The following is a 23,699-nucleotide window of genomic DNA, read 5'->3' as shown; positions in this document are numbered from 1 at the left end:
TTGTGGTGCCGCCTCGCGGAACATCCCATCCGCAATGATCTATTAAAACCCCTTTCTAACCATGGTATGTTTTCACCCGTGGCCAGTGTAAGGACGGACGGCCCCTCTCCTCCAGGGACAGACGGAGCCTGCAGACACTCGAGGGCAAACTGCAGGTTCTACAGCGGCGGGGCCGCCATCTGGAGATAGCCGAGAGAAACTGCTGTACCAAAGTGGGGAGTGCGCTCAGACCTTTTAAGGTGAGCCTGGACTAAGGAATAAGTACCTCGGCCACACGCCTCTATACTTAGACCCGGTTCTCTGTTCCTTGGCCTTTTCTTCTTACATCAGCCGTTGCCAGTTTGTGGTCCGCAGCGGGTGGCAGTGGTTAAGTATCCCGCTGGTGTTTTTGGAACAGCTTGATACCCTATGCAGAACGTTTTGAATGTACCTGTTAATAATTTAGCTTTTTTAATGTGATTTGTGCATTGTGGACTCACCTTGTTCCAAAATGTGTACTTTTAATATGCTAAAATAGTAGGTGATGGACCGCAGAAGTAGTTCCCGGACTGAGTGGTTTAGAAAGCTTTAGGGTGGATGCATATTCACCTTTTACTTGTTTTAAACCTACTTTTAACTGATCGCATTTATTTTATTTAATTTTTTTAGGAACAATGCAAGACAGATCATATACAAGTGATGCAGTATTTTACCTTATTTTCTTTAACAAACCCAAGCCCACCCCATCTCCGATCTTACCCCCCCCTCCCCCACCCTGGAAGACCAAATATACATGCCCCACACGCAATGTAAATGGCTCAAGGAGATACCAAATAAAATAATTAAAATTATAGATATATAAGAAATTTAAAATATATATAATTTAAATAAAATACTGTTATAATTCCAATGCCAGCATAAAATAGAAACGTTGACAGCCTTCAAAATGTAGAAAGTGTTCAGTATACATTGGGGTTAGATATTATTCAATATTATATACTTTATGCGTTCAGGTGCATGGGCTTTCAAACTAGGCGTGATCTTTCTCGCAGGCAGCTGCCCATTGGTCAAATAGGGGTTGCCATGTTTTCAGGAAGATGATTCCTCTGTGGTAGACTTTATAGCAAAGTCTATCCATGTGGAGCAACTTCCCCAGGCTCTAAGCCACTGCTGGAATCGTGGGCACCGACTTCCACTGTTGTCGGAAGAGGCGTTTGGCCAACAATGTACAGGAGAGGTGGCTTGCCCTTCATATTTATTAAGGGAAGGATTAACCACCACTGATCCAAAAATACCAAGTAATTGGTCTGGATCAATCGTTTTATCCTACGCCTTTTGATATGTCAAACATATGAGTGCAAGAGGAATTTTAGCTTTCCGCAAGACTGGAACGGGTGGGTGAGAGTTCCATACTCTTGTTTATACTTGTCACACATGGGGGAGACATTTGGATACATGGCGTGAAGCCTGGACTTTGAATAATGGAGGCTGTGAACTACCTTGAGTTGTACTAAGCAGTGCCTGGCATTTCTAGAGCGATGGTGTGTTCTATCAAGAATTGCCTCCCAGGCATCTTCAGAGATTTCTGTATTGAGTTCCTGTTCCCCATCAGTTTTGTTTAACGTCCGAGATTACTACGCTGGTCTGTAGAGTATCATGCAGAAACGAGACAGATCCCTTTATGCCAGGTGCATGACGAAGGATGCCGTCTAGTGAGGGGCTTATGTTCGACACGTGGACTATTGAGTCGCTTCCTAACTGAAGGTACCTATAGAAATGTGCTGTGGGTAGATCAAAGGTCAGTTTCCGTTGTTGGAAAGAAGCATGGTAGTGGTTGTGAAGAGTGAGAAGTGAAGAGTACTTGGTGGTTTATATAGGTTAGAATCTTTGTCTTGACTGGGTTATTAAGTAGTGCAGTAACTGATGGCTTTTAACTAACTATCTTGTATAACAGAGTTAGACAGTTGCAACATTGGGGTAGGCTGATCTTTTAAGCACACATCTACATGGACATTACCATTTGTGATGTCACTAAGTCAGAGGGCAAGGCAGATTTTGAAACTGCTTTCAATGGCTAATCCCACTCCAAATGGTGGTAAAAATCTGTGCCCTTTAATGCTGTTTTAAATTCATCTAAACTATTTGTACTCCGGTACTTGTTTTTTGACCAAACTTACCAGAGCATCCCTGAAACTAAAAGTGTGCCCACTGCAGACGCACAGGGGATTCTAATAGGAACCTGAATTCTGAAAAAGTAAGGAACAACGCAGGGAAAGGACGTCAGGTTTGAGGGCCATTTGAATGAGAGCAGATGTAAAGGCATGCTTGCCTTCCTCCCTGTCACCTAATTTGCTCTGTCTGAACTGTGCCTTTGCTTCCTACTGTCATCCTGAGCAGTGGTGCCAGACTGCACTGTGCCAAGCCAAATGGTCTTGCCTTAACTACATGTCCCAAATATGAGTTATGCAGGTCCACTTTAGAAGCTGCTGTCCTATTATGGAGTGAGCTCACAGAGCAAGAAATTGTCCCTTCTATTTATTGATATTCCTCATTTCACCCAGTGTTTCTTGTGCTTATTTTCTCCTCGTTCTCCTGCTGCAGATACTGTTGGGTGTTTTCTTCATCATCGTCGCTCTGGTGTTCATCGTCTCATTGTTTATTTCCAAGTAAGTGGAGCACGGTACAAGTTACAGTATGCTGGTTGAATCCAAAACAAGTCAAATCTAATTCACCTCAACATGCAGTGCAGTGGCTTTTTATTGAAGCTGACATTCTTTGTGTGTGTGTGTGTGTGTGTGTGTGTGTGTGTGTGCGTGTGTGTGTGTGTGTGTGCGTGTGTGTGTGTGTGTCAGTTTGGACAAAGCACTGCACTCCGCTGGCATCAGCTCTGGATTCATCATCTTTGGCACCAATCTGACCAATCCCCTGAATGAGCTGCTTCTGGTTCTCCAGCCCGTGAGTAAACATCCTCCGCTCTGACCTTCAGGACTCAGTGACAGCCACCTGTCTCCCGCCTGTCATACCTCCGCCATCTGCAATCCAAACAAACAGGATATTAAGGCGTGATCACAAGATCGGGCAGGGAAAAAGTGTGTTGAATTTGATTTGGCATAGAAACGCGGTACTTTGATGCCCCAAGGCCGGCATTGGTATTATGTGCGGCTCGAATGATACGCACGCCCACACAGACCTTTATGTCACCGTCACAAAACCTTGTCAGTTTCTTTTTTTCACGCATTGAGCTGTCAACGTACAACGCAATTCCCGTTTCATGCTATCTTAGAATCGTACCTTGGTAGGCCAGCACTGCGCTCACGTTACACATCTATGTATCACATTTTCGAAAAAATAAATGCTTTGGATTTTAAGTTGACAAATGACACATTCTATTTTAATATATAACTACACTGGTCGCTTTTTTGTTACCAAATCCAAGTGGGTGGGCCTTACATTCCCACCAATCCTAACACTTGTTGAGACTTCTACATTGGCATATGAATCCTGACCTTTCACTAATTAAATGCCAAATGATACAATGGAATCCTTAAGTCTTTAAGTACATGGTGACTTCTGTATGCTGTCGTTTGAGCTCTATTCTTCTTTATACAACAAACGGTTGGCAGCCGAAACCCTATGAATAAGAATCATCCTTTTAATTGACTTGTCAGAGTAGTTAAAGTTTCAGGTTTGACTTAATCATGACAGTGAACCATTTGTTATTCAGCTGTGAGAGGGCATATTTTAACCTTGCAGTTTACTACTGGGGTAACAATGTTTAAAACCCACTTCAAATCAACACCGAAATGGCGTTCTTATGTTTAAAATAACTTGTGAATTCCCGACACTGTAGGGTACCATAAATCATTAATGTATAGGGCCCTATTTTAACGGTCTGAAACGCAAGTGAGAAGCGCCAAGCGCAAGTAGCTTTGTGGGCGGTTCTATGGCGATGTTGTTATTTTACCGGCGGATAAATGACTCTTGCGCCCGGCGCAAATCTAAAAAGGGTTGTTCTGAAGTAGCCTAATTACCCGTAGGTGTGGTTTGGGCGTAACGTGTAATAAACCAATGAGATTGCCATCTCCCATTCCCTTTAAGACCCATTAGCGCATTTGAGAGTGACGAGTTGATATTTTGACAGAGCGTTTGCAGTCTCCGATGAGACAGATGCATGACCACATGAATTTCAAACTTCAAATGGCTCAGTCTATGGCCAAATAATATGGCCTAATTCATACATGGAATAACGGTTTCTTCCACGACTTCAGAGATACTGAGTCCTCAAAAATATTTCGGCAAATAAAACTTAACACACATGTGATATGCGGTAACTGTGGTTCTATTTAATGATATACGCAATACATTAACAAACATCGTTTCTTACCAGTATGCAATATCGTTTTTGACTTGTGTTCCTAATATGCATGTGTCCCCCCGTTAATATACATTGCCATGGACCGTATTATGCGTTATGTGTTTAGTTTGCGTGTGTTTAAACAGATGGACGCACACACGCGCGCCTGCATTCATTAATTCTTTTACACATACACCCACGCGCGCCCGCATTCATTCATTCTTTTTAACACTCACTCACGGTAAAACGATGTTTTTTCACGATCAAATACTCATCAATCCTTAAAGTTATGGGCTTGTACACGATGTCTGTGTCAAGAAAATATGTGTTTGCCGTACGGTGTTTGCAGATGCATTGATTTAAAAGTACAACTTATTACCGCTGTATCAGCTGTTCTTTCCCAAATAATTTACCAAGAATGTGTGGCTAGGTAGATGAGAGAAGCAAAGTGTATGCGCGAGGTGCACAAGCAACATTATGCATGTGCCCTTAAAATAGCATCTGAACATCGTGCCACTGACTTTAAACCAGGTATTTCCTGGTTTGTGGCGCAAGTGATTTCTGAAACTGCAAAATAGCACCAGGGAACGTTTGCGCCAGAACACCCCTCCTCCTTTGCCGAACCGCCCCTTTGGGTGCAAGATCATTCCCTAATTTACCGACGCGTGGCGGTGGAGGGAAAAGAACGCTCTGCGCCAGTTGCAAACTAGAAACGACACATGCGTCAGTGTAGAAAGTAAATTGCGCCGGATGCAAGATAGGGCCCGTAGTGTAGGTGACGGATATAACCATCTTCATCCTATAATGCATATATTTATTTGCATCACCAACATCATAAATGTGGTACTTGCACTCGTCTACATACAGCTATTAATCCGAAGAAGCGCTTAGTTTCCACATTTAGAACTGCCACATTTGCCACCACTACAATTACCAATAAAACGTAAAACTGTGACTGTTATCGTTTCGATTTAATGCCAGTGCTTTTGAGTCGCCCTGCAGCCCTGGTCTAGGTCACAGTCGCATGTCAAGGAGCTGAACATAACAACTACTGTTGAAGCCTTCATTCCACACAAGCATACAGACAGTGGAATGACTGACGGAATGAACAATTTGGGCTCTCTTCAGGCTGGATAGTGGAATTGATTACATGTCTGAGGCCAATATTTAGAAATATGACCCTCAGCCATTAGTGTGCTCATCGACGATATATTCTCATTGTAGAAATAGAGCTCTTCAAAATGCCGCTTTAATCAACGGTGCGATGTGTGTAATATAGTTTCATCCAGCGGCACTGACCTGTCGGAAATAAGTTATAATATGCATAGTATATTGCAAGTATATTTTAATTTTTGTGTAATCCCATCACAATATGAATTGCTATGATTTTGTTGCCTTAAAATAGGATTTTTATGTCCAGAATATAGCCCAGAATGAAAAGGACGCGTTTAGAAAAGGATTTCTTTTATCATTAACTCTATTTTACTTGTAGGCCATGACCCATAGTGTTCCAGACTGAATAACAAAAATATTAGTTATAAATCTTTTAAGGAACCTGAACACATGACTACTTGATGCTGTCGTATACATTGACTTACAACCATTCATTCACACATTCACACACTGAGGGCGGAGTCACCACACAGGGCGACAGCCGGCTTGTCGACAGCAGTCAGGGTGAGGTGTCTTGCTCAGCCACCTTGACACTCAGCTAGGAGGAGCCGGGGATGGAACTTAAAGCCTTGCAGCTGTATCTCAGGAGGTAGTCAACCCCCTCTACCTCCTGAGATACAGCTGGCCTACTTCTTGAATAACATCATTTAAGAAGTTCCTACTGGCACCTTACAGGCCAGTACAGGACACCGTAGCTTCTACTAAGTCATTGGAATGGGAGAGGTGAGGGGTGGTTTTCAGTCTGGTGGCGCTTAATCCTACATACTGTAGCTTTAACAGGCTTACTTTGTTTAAAAAACAATTCATTGGTATATTATGGGGTTGTAGGCCTAATATACTGAGGTATCAGATGGTTTTGATGAAGGTGCCTAATCCCCTTGTATCCACCTTCTGCTCGTAAACAACTTAATTATTTAAATCAGGGGTCTGCAACGTTTTCCAGGCCAAGGACCCCCAAACGAGACATGGAGCGAATTCCTCCATGTCTTTCCTAGATATTGTATAAAATTGTGTTTTATATTAAACTGGTCCTAAATTGCCATGTATAAATGTACCTTGTTATTGTGCATTCAATACTAAGATATTCAAATAATACACAGGTTCATATATTCATGTTTTTATTTCAAACATGTGCAAGGTACAGTGAGTAGGGTGGCCATGCCACTGCCATTCATAAACATAACATAACATAATAAACTGATACCTGCCAAGATCAACGATGTCTGTCATTGCATGTAATCAAGCATAAAAGCTATTCAAATGGACATTTTTAACAGATAAATGTGGAAACGAAAATGATGTTTTGTGATGTTTGTTAGTGTCTTTCTTTCTTCACTCCGCAAGTAGTCCGGAAACTTATCAACCCCAGCGCGTCCGGTTGCTAAGCGACGTCAACGTCTTTGGCAGACTATTTCTCTACTGATCGCTTATGTTCCCGATAATGACCGGCGTTCTGTACATTATCCCTTACATAACAGCACTCTCTCTCTCTCCCAACAGTCTTGGCTGTGCACTCTCATCCTAATATGTATTGTTTGCGGCGGAGGAGGGGGTAGATATAAAGACCGGACGAGAAACTGACGTCGCTGTGCTGTCCTTCTTAATTGAAGGAGCAGGCAGAGAAAAGCTCTCTCTTGCTGGGCTTTCATTAAAATTAAATGCATAAAAATGTCGCAACCAGTCCAGATGTGTCAGGTGTGCGCCCTCCTTTTTTCTTATATTCAATACTATTGTCTAGCACCTGTGGATTGCCTTTGGATGTGCGAACCACCCCTCTTTTTAGGTGTGCGCGAGAGACATACAAACGTACGCTTACCACTTTTGTTAATGCCATATATATAGTAGGCTACATTCAGATCGCATGATAGGAATAGATCTATTCCAATTAGAAATCGGATCAAAAGTGTCCATGTAAACGCGGCTAGTGTGTTGGACTCATGTTAATGTGTATTTAAAGAAATTTCAATTAGTGAAAAAAATTGCGGGGGGAACATAAAAAAAATGTCTAATTGACCAAAACTTTCGCGACCCCCCCTGCAGTACCTCCACGGACCCCCTGTTGAAGATCCATAGTCATCTGTGTCCTATCCATCTAGTTCATCAATTATAAATCAAGGCATTTGATGGGCTATCTCTGGACATTTGTTTGTAAGACTCCCAACACCAAGAAGATGCTGACTTGTGTGTAGCCTCGGACCGCAACACTGGTCTTCTCTCTGGACTTATTGACCTGGACCTGGAGTGTGCACTGTGGTCTTAATAATTGTTCATTCTCTCACACCGCCACACACACACACACACACACACACACACACACACCAGAAAGAGGTGTAGAAAGTCGGCGGGTTGGCCGTTATCTTCATGCGTTCGCCTGCCCCTCAGGATGTAATTATAACCTTGTATCTGATGACTAAGCCTCGGAGAGAGTCGGAGCTCAACCTTCCCTCTGCCCCCCTCAGGTTTTCCCTCTGGACTACATCCTGATCACCGTCATCACCGTCTACTTTGTGCTCACCTCGATGGCGGGCATCCGCAACATGGGCATCTGGTTCTTCTGGATACGGGTACGAAGTGACGGCACACACCAAGCACATAGCTCTTTAACTATTAGGGTTGTTTTTTTTTATGTGTTACAATTGTGTGAAGGGTCGTTGGCTGGCCAGGGTGTTTGACTTTCATCGAAAAGGGACTGGGTTCGATCTCCAATGTTTGCAACCCACATACCAGCCTACCTACCTACACACCTGCCTAACCTCTACCTGCTACTTAATGACACTTTTCTGAAGTCGCTTTGGATACTAGAAGTTGAAAGTAAATATAGTCAATGAGCACAATTATTCAAATATCACATAGTCATAAAGGCTTTTTTTTTTTTCTATGATTCACCTTTAAGTTTAGTTTTTCTTTCCATTATTTCTGACATCTACCTCTTCTTCTTCTTCTACTTCTTCTTCATCGTCTTCTTCTTCTTCATCTGCATCTTCTTCTGATTCTTCTTCTTCTTCTTCTTCTTCTTCTTCTTCTTCTTCTTCTCCATCTTCCCCCTCTTTTTCTTCTTCTTCTTCTTCTGATTCTTCTCCTTCTCCTTCTCCATCTTCCCTCTCTTCTTCTTCTTGTTCTTCTTGTCCTTCTTATTCTTCTTCTCCATCTTGCCCCTCTTTTTCTTCTTCTTCTTCTTCTTCTCCTCCATCTTCCCTCTCCTCTCCTCTTCTTCTTCTCCTCCATCTTCCCTCTCCTCTCCTCTTCTTCTTCTTCTCCATCTTCCCTCTTTTTTTCTTCTTCTTCTTCTTCTTCTCCTTCTCCATCTTCCCTCTCTTTCTTCTTCTCCTCCTTCTCCTCCTCTATCTTCCTCTCCTTCTTCCTCTCCATCTCCCCTCTCCCCTTCTCCTTCTCCTTCTCCAGCTGTACAAGATCCGGCCCAAGAAGACGCGTCCCCAGGCGCTTCTCTTCCTGTGCATGATCCTGCTGCTGATCGTGCTCCACACCAGCTACGTGATCTACAGCCTGGCCCCGCAGTACGTCATGTACGGCAGTCAGAAGTACCTGGCCGAGGTACGACCGCCGCCGGGACCGCCCTGATCGATGCTCTGTTTGCGTTCCCCGTTAGGGGGAGTGTCTGGAAGGCTCACTTTCTCTGGTTTTGCTGAATCACTGAACTGGTGGTCTTTCGAGTGTGTGAAGAGCGGTGTTGCATTAAAAGCGTGCGTGTCTGCGGTGTCTTTGGAACAGAGCCATGCGCCCCAAGAAGGAGAGGCCACGGGGAACTTCACCACCAGGGTCTGTGACGCTGACGCCCCCCAAGGTAAGGCTGTGTCCTCCCAAGTAAGGCATGCTTGCGCACGTTATCGCGGAGAATCCCCACCGCAACCAGAGAAATTATTAAAGGGTGAAAGTGGTGGGCTGGTCCCGTTCGTGTCCTTGGAAGAACTAACACTGTGAGTGTGTTTCAGTAATTTATATGATCATTTAATATTTAACAGTTGAATTAATACCAAGGGTAAATATTTACTAATGCATTCGGCCGCCTCTTGCTACCCCATGGGCAACAAACATTATGCTTAATAAACCATGAAGACACAAATGCCCATGCATCGCGCCTATTCCATTCATCAGAAAATAAATGACACAAGCCCTCTAATGCAAAGGCTTTACTTGGAAATTACTTATTGGTTAGAAATGCTTACGCAATCGCATAATTTGTGTGCGTCATTCCCTGGCATAAAGTTGACGTGTTATATATATCACATATCTAACCCTGTCTTTGTCATGTGGTAATGTTCAGAGATGAGTAAGTCTCATAACAAACTGGCTTTTGAAATATATAAAAGAATGGAAAGACTTGAATCGGCATCAAAAGCTGGCGTTTCTTACTGAACAAATTCACAGCCTTGCTCCTGCATCGACTTCTTTTACTATTTGTTCCTTCGGCAGACACTTTTATCTGACGCAACTGGAGGGGTTAGGGCATTGTGCTCAAGGAGGCTCATAGGTAGGCTGTGGACCATGGGCATCAAACCCGGAGCCTTTCAGCAGGGAATGGAGCACCCTCACCTCGAGACTATTCTCCCTCACCCTCAAGGTGGTCGCTTTGCAGTGTTTGCGCCTTTTGTGATAACGACAGTTATTTGCTTCTATAGCTGGGACTCTGAGCAGAGCCTTGCGGTATGGAGCACATTTTGTATCACCAAACAGGGGAGAAAGATCAGACAGTCAGCGGGGAGGATAACATTAGATCAGACCGCTCGCTGGTGGCTCAGTGCCGCGTGAGGATAGGATGCCATGGCATACTGAGCCTTTCTGAAAGCAAAAGGCTTCGTAAAGGTGGGACATTATTGATTAGCGAGGTCTTTACCAGTCTCTCTGTCTCTGATTCTCTCTCTCTCTCGTGGTCTCAGACTCTCTCTCTGTGTCTCCGTCTTTCTCCCTCTGATTCTCTCCCTCTTTTTCCCTCTCTCTCTCTCTCTCTGTCTGTCTGTCTGTCTGTCTGTCTGTCTGTCTGTCTGTCTGTCTGTCTGTCTGTCTGTCTGTCTTTGTCTCTCTCTCTCTCTCTCCTTCTCTCTGTCTCTCGGTCCTTCTCTCTGTAATATAAAATTAAAAATGAATAATATCGTTTTCGTAATAATATATATTTTTTTTCATGGACATTCTTCCCAGCTGTTTCATAATTAAATATTAGGCAAATCATCGATCATTAGGGAACAGGGCGGCCCGATTCCTTAAGAAAGGTAGTCTGAATCTGGCTATTTTTACACAGTTCTGAAGACGGTTATTATACAGAAGCTATTAGACACTTGTTGCCGGATCATGAAGGCTCATGGAACTGGGTCATTGAGGATGGTAATTGCAGACAGTATTTAAACGAAGCGAAGCTCCTAGAGGTCAACAAGTGTCACGCTTTCTTCTGTGTCCTCATGTGAATGTTGGAGAGAGTCCATGTTATTTTTCCTGCCTTGTATTGCCATTCACTCACATCCTTCCATATTTCTTCTTTATGTGCTGGCTATAATCCATAGCAGATGTATATTAAATACAGCTGTATATATCACAAGCTCTTAATCTCCCTATTGATAGTAACGTTTAATGCTAGAGCTGCACTTTGACTCTAATCAACTAGAAAAGTGTAGCAAAGAAACTGGATATTTTTAGGTTGATAAATAATACAACTATTACTATAATGCTGCATATTAAAACACCTGCTCTGAAGCCCGATAACATCACTGTGAGGTTAAATACCACACAGTGTATTTTTTTTTTATCAATCTTTTTAAATATTTTTTTATCTGCATGTGGTAATATTTAGATAAGACAAAAGAAATGCTTTTTCCTTTTGGTCTCGTGGAAATGCCATCTTGGGGTCAGGGTGAAAACCTCCAACTGGCAGACGTTGAATTAGATAATTACGAGATTGAACGAGGACGGTGCTCTAATGTGGGTTCTAAAGTGGGTTCAAAAGTCAAGCATTGCAACAAATAACGGTTTGGTCATTAGCAAGGGAGTAGAGGTGCTTACTTCTCTGTGTGTGCTAAAGATGCTCACCCTTTTGTAAGTGATTTTCGTCTTGTCTCGTACACGACGGCGTAATGAGTCATTAAAATGCTTTGGCCAAGTCGTTTTTATAAGCGATAGAGTTTGAGTGTAAAAACAAAAGACGTTCATAGATTAGTTTTGAATATTGGTGTCATTTATTTAGTAATGTTGATGTTGATGGCCCGGTTTTAGGCGGTTATATATCTCAGACACTTTTAGTATAATGACCCGCATTTGAGCCGTTGCATAGACATCATCACTCGTGATACTGTCATACACAACGATGGTACCAACTTTGAAAAGAAGGATTGAAAAGTTGTGTGTTGTGGGCCGTGACCATGGTGATAACACATCCCCCCCCTTCATTCTTCGAACCATCATGCCAAAACACATTTTTCTAAGTCTTATTCTCTCGGAACCCAGTGAAATGGGGGTTTACTTACACTTTCATACCATGCTGAGACCGTTTTTCCGTCTGCTGTTTTTAGTCCTATTTCTCTGAAAAAGGAGCCGGCTTTGCCGACCCCTTTATATTCCTAGAATTGCTCTCAGGGTAATTTAGTCCATCAAAAGGTATGTTTTTCTCCGATAATGGCTTGATGAGTGGTTTTTACTGGTGGTGCTCAATGGTACTGCAGGTGGTTCGAGGGCCTTTATTCTTGAAATGGACAAATTCATAATAGACCAAAAATATAGATAATTGAAAATGTATATATTATAAATATTTTTCCGTAAATAGAGCATTATAGCTTGTTATTATTACAAAAATAGTGTCGCTTTGTGTTTTCCACCCTTTCGTGGTTCACCGTTTTCCATTGTAATGTGTTCCATTGATGTTTTGTGTTAATTTGTGTTTGCATAATAAACACAGCTGGGAGCATCCGCGGCTCAGTGGCTCTCTCCTTTCCAGCGTCTCCCAGTGGCTATGATCCCCTTGTAGTATGAACCGTGTATAAAGGGGGCGCTGGCACTCTTTGCTCAGCCACTCTGAGTGTTTACTTATTCTTTACCGTTTACATACGAGGTGCGCGAAAGATCTGGACGACAAAGGCAATGTAGGGGTACAACCAACCTCAAAGGGCGGAACACACTGATCTAGATGTCCGGCGATGGGGAAGGAAGAGAAATGAAAAGCAATGGTGTGTGTTACCATGGCTGCCACACAGCCTGCTCTCCAAGCCCTCCATGCTTGTCCTGTTTAAACTTGTCTTGATAATACAGCACCAGGCAGTTAAAAAACTCAAGTCTCTGAGCACAGGCCCTCACATAGTGGAGGGCAGTGTCTCTAGAAGAACAGGCGGGATCCATAGATACGATATGACATGAAAACTTTACATCAGACTCGGGTCCCTAAATAGCACGAGACAAATACAATACAAAAATATAAAAAGTCAGTTTGTGTACAAACATTTCAACCAGTGCATCCTCTGGAGGTATAGAGAGCACAGCTCCGAGTGGGGTTTACAAGTACCCCAATATTACCATCCCGAGATTCCTTCAATCATAGACAGTCGGGGATCGACTGGTGCGGAGCGATGGGTCAGTGCGTCACCGCGGTATGGTGGCGCTCGCGTCTTCGTGAGCAGGTGCTTTGAGCCAAGCTCCCCATTATCTGTGCGAAGGTCATTATCCATCCATTAGTCACTTACTCAACATAATGGAGATGAATCCGCTGGAATGCGTTGCCATGGTCCCTCCTCCCCAAACACACACATATGGTCGCACGCACACACGTACACCACGAACACACACATACACACACGTACACACACACACACACACATACACACACACACACGTACACGCACACACACGTACACACACACGCACACACACATGCACACACACACGCACACACACACACACACACACACACACACACACACACACTAAATTCCTTTTAAGTCGTCTGTTGCCAGGGACTGCAGAGACAAGGTGTACGGAAAAGGTTTTCTGATGAAGAAACATGTAGATAGTTTGAGACTGACTGCTCTATGCTTTCCCTTTTGAGGAGCAACGGGTAGTTCTGTCTACAGTAGGTGGTGTGTGCCCCTTCTCATGACATTCTTTGGGTAATTTGTCAACAAATCCACACACAGCCGTCCCGTCGTCTAGCGCTGAGTGCCTGTTATACAACTTGTGAAAGCCAGCGGTGTGTGGCTGATGGCGTCTGACGCGTGGTTTAGTGTGTGTGGTTTAGTAGGTCAAATTGTTATAATCCACCAGAACACATTTAAAGGATTTTAATAGTTTAGTTTGTTTGGCCTTCACAGTGCTACTGATTTGTATGGATTTCTTCAAGCAAACGCAAATGAAAAGCGAGTTGGCCCACTCGTTTCCCTCGCAGCAAAAACATATATAAAGACACACACACACACACACACACACACACACACACACACACACACACACACACACACAAAATTATTTTTTCTTTTTTTTTTCTCTTTTGCAGAGGCATGACTTCTTTAGTTTTGGTTCTTTATTAAATTAAATGTTTGACTTTCATCCCTGTGTCAACAGACTCACTGGTCGGGCTTCACTTACTGGTGTCGTGTTGTAAACATAAAGCCTTGTTTTATACATGGGTGTGTGACACTATTTTGTCCTCTAACGTCGTGGCGGAAAAGAAAGTTGTAAATAGGGGAATGTTTTGACACCACGGACTGCAGCCAGTCGCCGTCAGTTTCCTAGCAACGGCCTCTTCTTTGAAATACATACAGAGATGAGATAGTTGTGATTTCCTCGGCTGCCACTGAGGGGGGGAGAGAGAGAGGCACACACAATTTACAACAGCAGACGGTATCAATACCAACTGGAATTAATTGTCCTTTTCCCACCACGGGTGCAATGTTTGGACCGTTTTTCAACAAATCTCCTTTCTTCCGATGTTGATGGAAGTCGCCTGTAGTTTATCGTTGATTCGGAGTAGAGCGCTGTGATTCCGTGTATCTGTAAGCCTGAGCACACTCATGGTTTCTGATGTTTTGACAGGTTGTAGCCGGCAGCTAATGGATAGTCTTCTCCTCGTCGTCTTGAGAATGTCCTTATCAACAGGGAGATTTAGGCCTACGTTTTCCTCTCTTGTGGTATAATTATGCACAACATAGCAGTCGTATTTCTTATTGGCATATTTTCATCTTCAAATGCTCAAACCCACAGTCGGTGGAAATTATTTTTGCGTTACAGTGGCTTTTGGCATCGTGCCATCCCTCCCCACCTCCATAATACTCCCACTCAAATTATTAGCCTTTTCATTTTTTGCTGCACCCGGCTGAAATCCCATTTATTTGTGAATAAGAGAAATGCGTCTTATATACTCCTCGCTTGAAATAACCAATATTTTTCTGCTTAACCATGCAGCTTGTCACCTCATCCACAGAGTACAAGGTGATTATGTTGACAAAAGCAATTGGTCACTCAAACCTTGCAATGACATTCCGCCATTATAAAGCCTGTGTATTCACGACAAATTAAATATTGAATAATGACAATCGCAGAGCTCCATTGAGGTCATTTTCTGTGACTAAAGGTAGCCCGTAAGTACACCCTCAAAATGTTTTGTGGGCTTACTCATGCGGGACTCATTGTGGCTCGAAGCAAGTCGCATCCATCTCAAATCCAACAGCTTTGGACAGAAGGCAAAATCAAAGCTTCCTGGCTGTGTTTTGGATTGAGATATTGAAAAGTTGGGAGGGGGGAGGACTGGATCTCCGGTGTGCTCTGATGAAAAGTTGTCCGTAAATGCGGCCCGCTTCGAAAAGGGCATCCTTCTTAGTCCAGTATCATAACCCGAGGTGAGATCACCGCCACACTCCTGAGCTGCCCTCCTCGCTGCGGTCGTGGTGGGGTGGGAGTGTGGGCTTCAAGGTGAAGCGGGTCACTGGTGTACATGGTAATATGTTTAGGCAGGCCACTGTTGAGAACCATCTGTGGGTCCCGTCCTGAGCCCCGTAATTCAGGGAAGCAGCTGGAGCGCTACAGATGGCTGAGGTGCCGGAGGAGGGATACGTCGGGATGCCGGGTAGGAGGGGGGCGTAGGAGAAGGCAGAGACGGGGCTTCCTTCTTTTAATGCCTGATGGTCTTCCAGAAGATGACCTTTTGGCTGGGCTTTAGAGCTCATCTGGTACCCTGCTTAATTAACCTTCTCACAAAGAACGCCTCCTTAACCCGGAGCCCCATTTTCCGCTCTTTCAACATCCAAACTACAGGGATCGGGAAATGGAGTAAAACTGAAGATGGAAAAAAAAAAAGAAAAAGAACCATAAACGTGTGTACTATTGAGTCTACCATAAGCCCCGGTTTTGAATGGGCTTAGTCTGCCTAGAGACCGGGACCAATAAGAGGGTCACTGTGGTCGGAGCGGAGAGCTGTGTGTGAAACAGTGTGATAGGAGCAACACAGCAGGGATAGTCCTAATACTCCAGATGGCTCCCTCACATCGCCAGACAAACCCAGGACATCCTCTCTCCTTCATGCCTTTCCCTCCTCACGTTTACGCACTGGGGTCGGCTTTATTTCAATCGCATCGGGTTCATCGTTCCAGTTACGCCTTTGATAAAACCATTAGCATATAATACGTTGAATACACTGCAATGTGTTCATACATATTTAGAAAAATCATTTTTTAACAAGCAATTCTGACCTTACCGACCAGCATAGCAACGGTGAGGTGACCTTACAAAGAGAATGCACGCGTGGCGACGGCCACGGTGTATTTTTGGGGGCATATTCATGCAACGAATCCCAGGGAAAGTCAACATATGCCGGTGCCAGTTTGGAACGAACTATGTCCGCCGCGGTGCCAGCGTTGGCTGAGGCCAGTATCCCAAGGACAGGCCTTGGCAAGGGGAAGATAACACGCTGTACAGTCTTGGAGACGGTCTATTGGCCCTCAGTCTATTGGCCCCCAGGTTCCGTTGCTCTGATTGGTTGCAGGTCTGTCCAATTGCGTCTTTTCATTGAGTTTCATTGCAGCGGACATGCAATCGCGCGGACAGATGGGACAATCCTTAAGCAATACAAATCACATAGTAAATATATATTTCACTAAAAAGATATAGTGAGTGTGGAAAAATAGCCCATCTGAATGACGTATTTATAGTAATGTCCATTCCTAACTACTCCGGGTGGGAATATACCTTCTCAAGCCAGTCTTTTATAAGCCTGGTCCCAATACTTGTTGTTGTTCTTTGATGGCGATGACGAGATTAAGAGCATGTGCAACAATCATGTGTCGTTTACTAACACGTTGCTATGCCCTGTAGGGCTTGTACATCCCAATGCATCATGATATTCTTCATTGCCAACCCTCCGCCATATTGAGAGGTCTCCAGAGAGCTGCAGTACTGTAAAGTCCTTAACCAACATTCATATACCGTAAACTTATGATTTGCAATGTCTCAAATGAAAAAAGGTTGTGGCATTTTCACACACAATTATGATTATTGTGTTTGATTGTTAAATATTACGTCATATCATTTTACGATTAATCACTAAACAATTACCCAAAAAACATGACTACCAAAACAATAATTACCATTCATTGCGAGCTGTTTACACGATGTACAAGCCCTATGGGGAAGTAGCATTCTGAATGTTAAGAGGTGGGCGGGACTACGGGAGAGCAGAATCACAGTAGAAAATGCCGTTCGACTAAATTACTCCGGAGGAGGGTCATCTGATTGGCCTTTGTTGAGTAGTAAATCGTGGCACAGCTGAATCAATGGTTGCTGGAAATCAAGGCGCAATGGCACGACACCACATGACGGCTAGCGCTCAGGACTTCGTCACGTTGCAATACGTAACATGGCAACCAACTCCTAGCTTAAAATGACCTGGACATATCGGTGGTCAAAGCTGATCAAGCGGGATTTCACTAAGGTCATTCATTAAAAGGACATCCTATAACTGATATATTCTAGACATAAAACGCCCTCCAAAGGACGCCGGACAGATCTCTGTTACTGACTATACTGAAAGTATACCGGTTACTAACTGGGAGGGGATAAATCTCACACATTGCAACTTTAATTTTGATTCTGATAATAAAGACGTTATTTACATTTTGGCAGCATTGCACAGATTAGTTGTGAAGAAAGGCTGAGTTTATCATTGAAGGAAGGGATTAAAATGAACCATGAGAATACGAAGTACAACATATAGCTGGATTTAGATATGCCTGAAGTGCATGTTCTCCATATATCAAACCCCTGGCGGCAAGGAGTGGATCCAGATGGATATTTAAATGTTCCACTATTTCTATGTTCATCTCCAAATAGTCGACGGTATTTAGATATTTAGCACTTGACTAATGCGCCGTCATCTCGCTTCCAAAACGGTGGTTAAGCTTTGAAAAAGAAGATCATCTTTTGAGGAAAACCCCTCCCAGCTTCCCCATCTCCCTGCAGTGGGTTTGCAGACAACAACAGTTTTGTAGCATTAGGTGTGCTTCCTGGGTTCGTCAGCAGCCTCCACCTCTTAGACTCGTTGCACAGCTGCAGTTCCTGCCTGTAATCTGCGACGCGTCGTTTCATCCGATCCTCTGGGCTGCCGGGAGAGGGTACTCATGCTAATTACACAGCGCGGTGAATACCCATTGTGTGCTGTGAATAAAGGGAAAATGTAATTGGCTAATTATTTTTGGAGGAATGTGTAAGAAGAAATGGCGAGACTGATTTCTAGACTGATGTGTTAAAAAAAAAAAAAAAAAAAGATCATTAAGTAAAAACCTATAAGGGTGTGTGATGGAGTACCTGATTGTCTTGATGACAGTCCAACATTTGTAGCAGCCTTGGTGGAACCTCAATTAAACCCATCTGGAACGCTGTTAATAATCATTTGAATTACCGTGAGTGAAAGATGCTTCCAAAGGCAAATTGCAACAGAGGATACAAATCAGCATCACACTCACATCATAGACGCAGACGTTATGCTAACTTGGACTTTCTGCTCCCAGAACTTGTCGAAGCAGACAGCACGTTTGTTAAATCAGCCGCACCTCGGCAAAGTGTCGTATACAAGAGTCCTTTCATCGTCCTTTTATCCTATTGAAAAACATCCAAATTGATTTCCCTAAAGAAATCTAAAGGTGTAGGGGGAAACTTATCTAGCTGAGTGCTCTTTAATTATCCAAGCTCTGAAGGGTGTTGAATAATCACTGACATCACACACTCGGGCTTCCCATCTCGTTTTCCGACGTGGGCTTTCTTGTTCTGCAAGAGTGAGAAGGTGTGCCTTTACCCGATGCTTCGACAACAGCTTGTTTTAAAGCTGTTAAGCAAGGGGCCAAACTATCACACACTTATCCATGCTGTAGTCTGCACATGGTTTTCATGTAGCTGTTATTCCCATTTGACTGTGACTGCAGTTAGGTCTAATATTTCTCCATAGACACCGATTCCCTTGAGCGATACATATTATGTTACGTGTGTGTGTGTGTGTGTGTGTGTGTGTGTGTGTGTGCCTGTGTTTACCTGTGTTCATCTATGGTTTTTCAATAGCCTTCTGTACACAAAGCATAACCTGGCCTTGCTCTGTGCAACATAACTAACGTGTCGCACACCTTGTTCAACCTCTGAATGTAGCACAGTATACCATCTTACCGGCTGCCGGCTGTGTGCTTTCTCCCCCTGTGTGTTCCAGACCAGTGTGTGGTGACACGCTCCTATCTGTTCCTGCACAAGTTCTGGTTCTTCAGCACCATCTACTACTTTGGAAACTGGGTATTCATCGGGGTAAGAGATGCGAGCGCTGCGGTGTGTTGGAAGCCCTCGCACGTGCGCACTGACCTTTGGATCGATTGCTCCCTTTAGGATTGAGTAAGGGAGTAAAAGTCATTGAAAGTCATCGGTCTGAACCCGGTCCATTCATGCTGTGAGGTGGTGCTGACACAAATCCGTTGCTTCGTCGATCTGCGTTAAATGTGACTGGAACAAGCTAATGCCCAAACATTGGCTTTTTGTGTAAATAGTAAAGCTTGAGGAAAAACGCTTGTTGTGCTTTCCTCTTTTTACCGAGGAAAAACACATTCAAGATTTCACTCCATAACTTTTGTCAATTTGGTAAGTGTTGTAAGCCAATGGAGATGCATAGACTAAATATAGATTCAGAAGTATTGATGATACGACGTAAATGATGTGATGGTTTGTGAATCCCCTGCCGGCGGCCTAACCCTAGGTTTGTGTGTGTGTGTGTGTGTGTGTGTGTGTTGCGGACCCCAGGTGTTCCTCGTTGGCCTGGTGGTCTCCTGCTGCAGAGGGAAGAAGTCTGTGATCGAGGGAGAGGTGGAGGCTGATGACTCAGACATCAGCGACGACGAATACGTGCATTAAAATGACCCTTGTCTGTCTCTCGACCTCTCTGTCTGTCGGTTTGTCTGTGTCCGTCTGTCTCTCTTTCTGTCTGTCTGCCTCTCTGTTTGTCTCTGTCTCTCTGTGTGTCCCTTGTCTCTCTGTCAGCCTATCTGTCCCTCTGTCTGTCTGCCTCTCTGTCTGTCTGTCTCTGTCTCTCTGTGTGTCCCTTGTCTCTCTGTCAGCCTATCTGTCCCTCTGTCTGTCCCTCTGTCTGTCTCTCTGTCTGTCTGCCTCTCTGTCTGTCTGTTTGTCTCTGTCTCTCTGTGTGTATCTTGTCTCTCTGTCAGCCAATCCGTCCCTCTGTCCGTCTTTCCGTCCGTCTGTCTGTCATGTTCTGTTGTCCTGGAGCGGTGGGCATTCCAGCCACGTCTCTCTAATCCGGGGCGTTCCGACCGGCTGTGGTCACAAGCAGACCTCTGAATACGCCATTGAACTCCGGACTCTGATCTGTCGATGTTTCTGTTGTTGTTCTTTAGACGCCATTGCAGCAGCGTCTCGCCCACTTTAGCCCAGCGTTTTTAGGCGACATGTCCCCTGGGATCTTTATGCAAGGACTCCCATTGATTGCCGTGTCTCCCTCGGCCCGTATTTTAGATGGCTTTGGGATACTGGGAGCTGACAGCCATTGAATATATGACTCCATGTCACACGGATCCAAACACTGCGCAGCAGAGCAAGAGCTGTTACTGCTGCTGCTGAGTCACTGGTGGAAGACGAGTCACTGGCCAAAAAAGTGTGATAATACATAACTTATGATTATGGTACATTCTTTATTATTGTGCAATACTGCCATTCCATTATTTAAAATAAATCCCGCACACATTTATGATAATACAGCTTTTTTGTTTTCGATTCAGTACGATGCTGGGGATAAAGATACCAGGATTGCAAACATGGCAGTATGATTAGTTTAATTTGAATTTGACACGTTGAGCAACGATACACTGGACTCTAAAGGTTGTATACAGTTGGACAAGGGCACTGCTTATATTAAACTAGGCGATTTGCTAGTTTTCAAAATGATTTTTTTTGTGTAAATAGCCTCTTTAAATGGTTGAAATGGTCTTCTGGACAGTATATACTTGTGTGTGCACATTTGGGAGGATAATTTAGAATTAAAACAGTTGACACTGTTCAATTGTGTATTTATGAAAAAGATATTGTATGAAATATGCTAATCAGTAATGCACATCCGACTGGATAAGCATATATCCAAGGTTGCTATTTCTGTCATTTAATAACGGTGAGAGTTGAAGATTGATTTTTTCGCACCTTTCTCTGGTAAGCAATATTAATTTTTAATATGATTTCATCAGACTAAACCCTTTCTTGTTCATGATTGATCTCGTAGTATTTTGGTTCTTTGTTTAAGATGAAAGAATGTGTTATTTTAATGGGGAGTAACCTTTACATTTATTTGTATTCTATTTTATTGATGTTCTAGCAGTTTCAGGGTGTTTTTTATCAACCATGTTGAGCATAAGATGGCACTGTTCCAGAGTGAAACATGTGGAAGTTATAATATATTTAAAATTATCTTCATTTGGAATTGTAAAATGTCCGCCCTAATAAAGGAAAAGTTACTACCAACTTTATCAACACTTTTATTTACCATTGATTTGCTAATAAGTTACGAGTAATTGTTCATAACAACTAACTTAATAACTGACTTAACTGAACATCCTGTTTCTACTGTAGAGGTCACTAACCCTAGCACAAACACAATAGAAGCACTCGGGTGATCATTAATCCACTAGTTCATGAACTATTTGACCAATAATGAAATCCCATACTTGTGTTTGCCTGTATTGTATGACTGAGGTTACAGTCCCCAGTAATGATCCTCCAGAGAGACCAGCCTCTGAAACTAGAGAAGGTGAATCAATGGCAGTTAGCGGTGAGCCGCAGTTTCCAACCCCCCCCACCACACACACACACACACACACACACACACACACACACCCGCTAGCAGGTTAACCTCCACACACTGCAGGGCCCCTAGGGGCCTATCGCAGTCGTCCTCCACCCCCCCAACCCAACTCCAATGACAAGCTTTTTGGCCATGTCCAGTACACTTGTCAACATGTCCCAGTTCAGTTTCCCAACCAGCGCCTTCCAGGGCACACACCCCGACAGGGCCGGGAGTGATAACCAGAGACACTCTGGAGCTGGTTAACCAGTCCCTCCAGAAAAATGCGGCGTTTTTTCATGATTGTTGCGGCCAAAATTCCTTGATCATGCGGCACGTTTTCTTAAAAAATGTGATGAAATATGCGGCATATTTATGCAATTTTATGCGATGAAATTGCGGGAACTTGCAAAAATTGTGGGAACTTGCGAAAAAATGCAGCTTTTCGATGACGTTCACGTCACGTAATTACGTCTCTTCATAACGTTCCCATGGTAACAGGGGGAAATGGCTGCTCTTGTGTGAAGTCCGCATGAATAGGCGGACTTTGGCTGATTATGCGTTGAATTATGCGATCGCATAATCACGTTTTTCTGGAGGGACTGGTTAACACAGCCATGTCCATAGAGAAACCAAACTACTTTGACAGAAAAACGGTCATGACCCTATGTTACAAAAATATAAAGAGATCGATTACGCTTTACTTTAGTGTACTGTAACTGGGGTAGGAGCATAATTAATGTAACAGGATGCGCTTAATATGTAATGAAGTTATGGAACAGCATGTAACACACTGTTATGGAAAGGGGTAAGGGCATAGGGTAGGGTTAAGGTTAGGGCTAGGCTGTTCCAAGTACATGCTGTCAAGGGCGTAGGAATAGGGGGGGACGGAGGGGACGTGTCCCCTCCAATATCAGAAACAGGCGCATTTGTCCAACCTAAAAATTATACCGGATCTGTTAGGTTTCCGATATGTGTCCCCCCCAATGTTAGACTCATTCCTACGCCCCTGCATGCTGTACATGCTTATTGCATGTGTATATAAGTACACTGGAACAAGGACACTTGTGTGTAAAATGTCAAAGATCTATTGGAAAATCCAGTAAAAAGAACAAAAGACCAAGCACAGAAAAATAAAAATGTAAGGCTAATATACATAAATATTAGTTCAAATACAATTTGAAAGTTTGCTCCCTCCCAGTTAATAAATACACAAGTTTCGTCTGAAACTTGGGGGAATAATTCATATCTGAGTTGGGTCTTTTCCCCCTCAAAGAGCTCAGCAAAACACATTAGGGTAGTGTCAGCAAGGTGTCACGCAGGGCAGGGGAATGTTCTTCAAACCCTCCAGTAACGTATAGGAGGACCACGCTCCATGTACATTCAGCCCGCTGTTAGGAGGAACACAGGCAAACAAGCCAGCGGCTGAAGCCTCTTTCCCTCCGTGACCCTCTGATTTCATACTTCACTGAAGTTAGGCAGGCGAAAAATTGAATTTGCCTTCAGTCGTCCCGTCGAGTCAGCCTTGTTCCAAAGTGAAGCAGATACAAGAAATCCATTGATACCGCTCAATTATATTATATAAAGGTCAAGCATCTCTTTCACATTTGCATATCCGGAGATCGTGATTGCTTTTTTGTTTAAACACTTTGTGATTTTTCTAACTCAATGGATTCAGGGACAGTTGAAAGTGAGTCACCCGCGATTAGGCTGTTACCGTGCTGATGGCCGTCGGATGACTTATCTCGCGGTATCGTGACAGTGGTTAATACGGAATTCACCACGTTCCATCAACTCTCGCGAGGCCTAGGAGCATACTAATTCCAAATGGAGGAGAATATTATCGGAACCAATCCGTTTTTGGCCATTAAAAAGAAACACAATTGATGTGTAGTGGTCATG

The 23,699-nt window shown here is 43.6% G+C and overlaps 1 protein-coding gene across 1 annotated transcript in view; it reads left to right on the top strand.

The window, feature by feature from the left end:
* The window catches only part of lmbrd1 (LMBR1 domain containing 1), a 53,428-nt gene extending 31,945 nt beyond the window's left edge, over window positions 1-21,483 (top strand). The window contains exons 9-16 of the mRNA XM_079729715.1: window positions 87-239; window positions 2,581-2,645; window positions 2,832-2,934; window positions 7,966-8,070; window positions 8,909-9,058; window positions 9,236-9,308; window positions 19,179-19,270; window positions 19,757-21,483. Of these exons, the coding sequence (XP_079585841.1) occupies window positions 87-239; window positions 2,581-2,645; window positions 2,832-2,934; window positions 7,966-8,070; window positions 8,909-9,058; window positions 9,236-9,308; window positions 19,179-19,270; window positions 19,757-19,867 (852 nt within the window). The 3' untranslated portion in view covers window positions 19,868-21,483. The remainder of the gene's footprint in view (window positions 1-86; window positions 240-2,580; window positions 2,646-2,831; window positions 2,935-7,965; window positions 8,071-8,908; window positions 9,059-9,235; window positions 9,309-19,178; window positions 19,271-19,756) is intronic.
* The last annotated feature ends 2,216 nt before the right edge of the window (window positions 21,484-23,699 follow it).

The sequence above is a fragment of the Pollachius pollachius genome (genome assembly GCF_949987615.1).
Source record: "Pollachius pollachius genome assembly, chromosome: 2".
NCBI lineage: Eukaryota > Metazoa > Chordata > Actinopteri > Gadiformes > Gadidae > Pollachius > Pollachius pollachius.
This window is presented reverse-complemented; position numbering and strand designations above follow the sequence as displayed.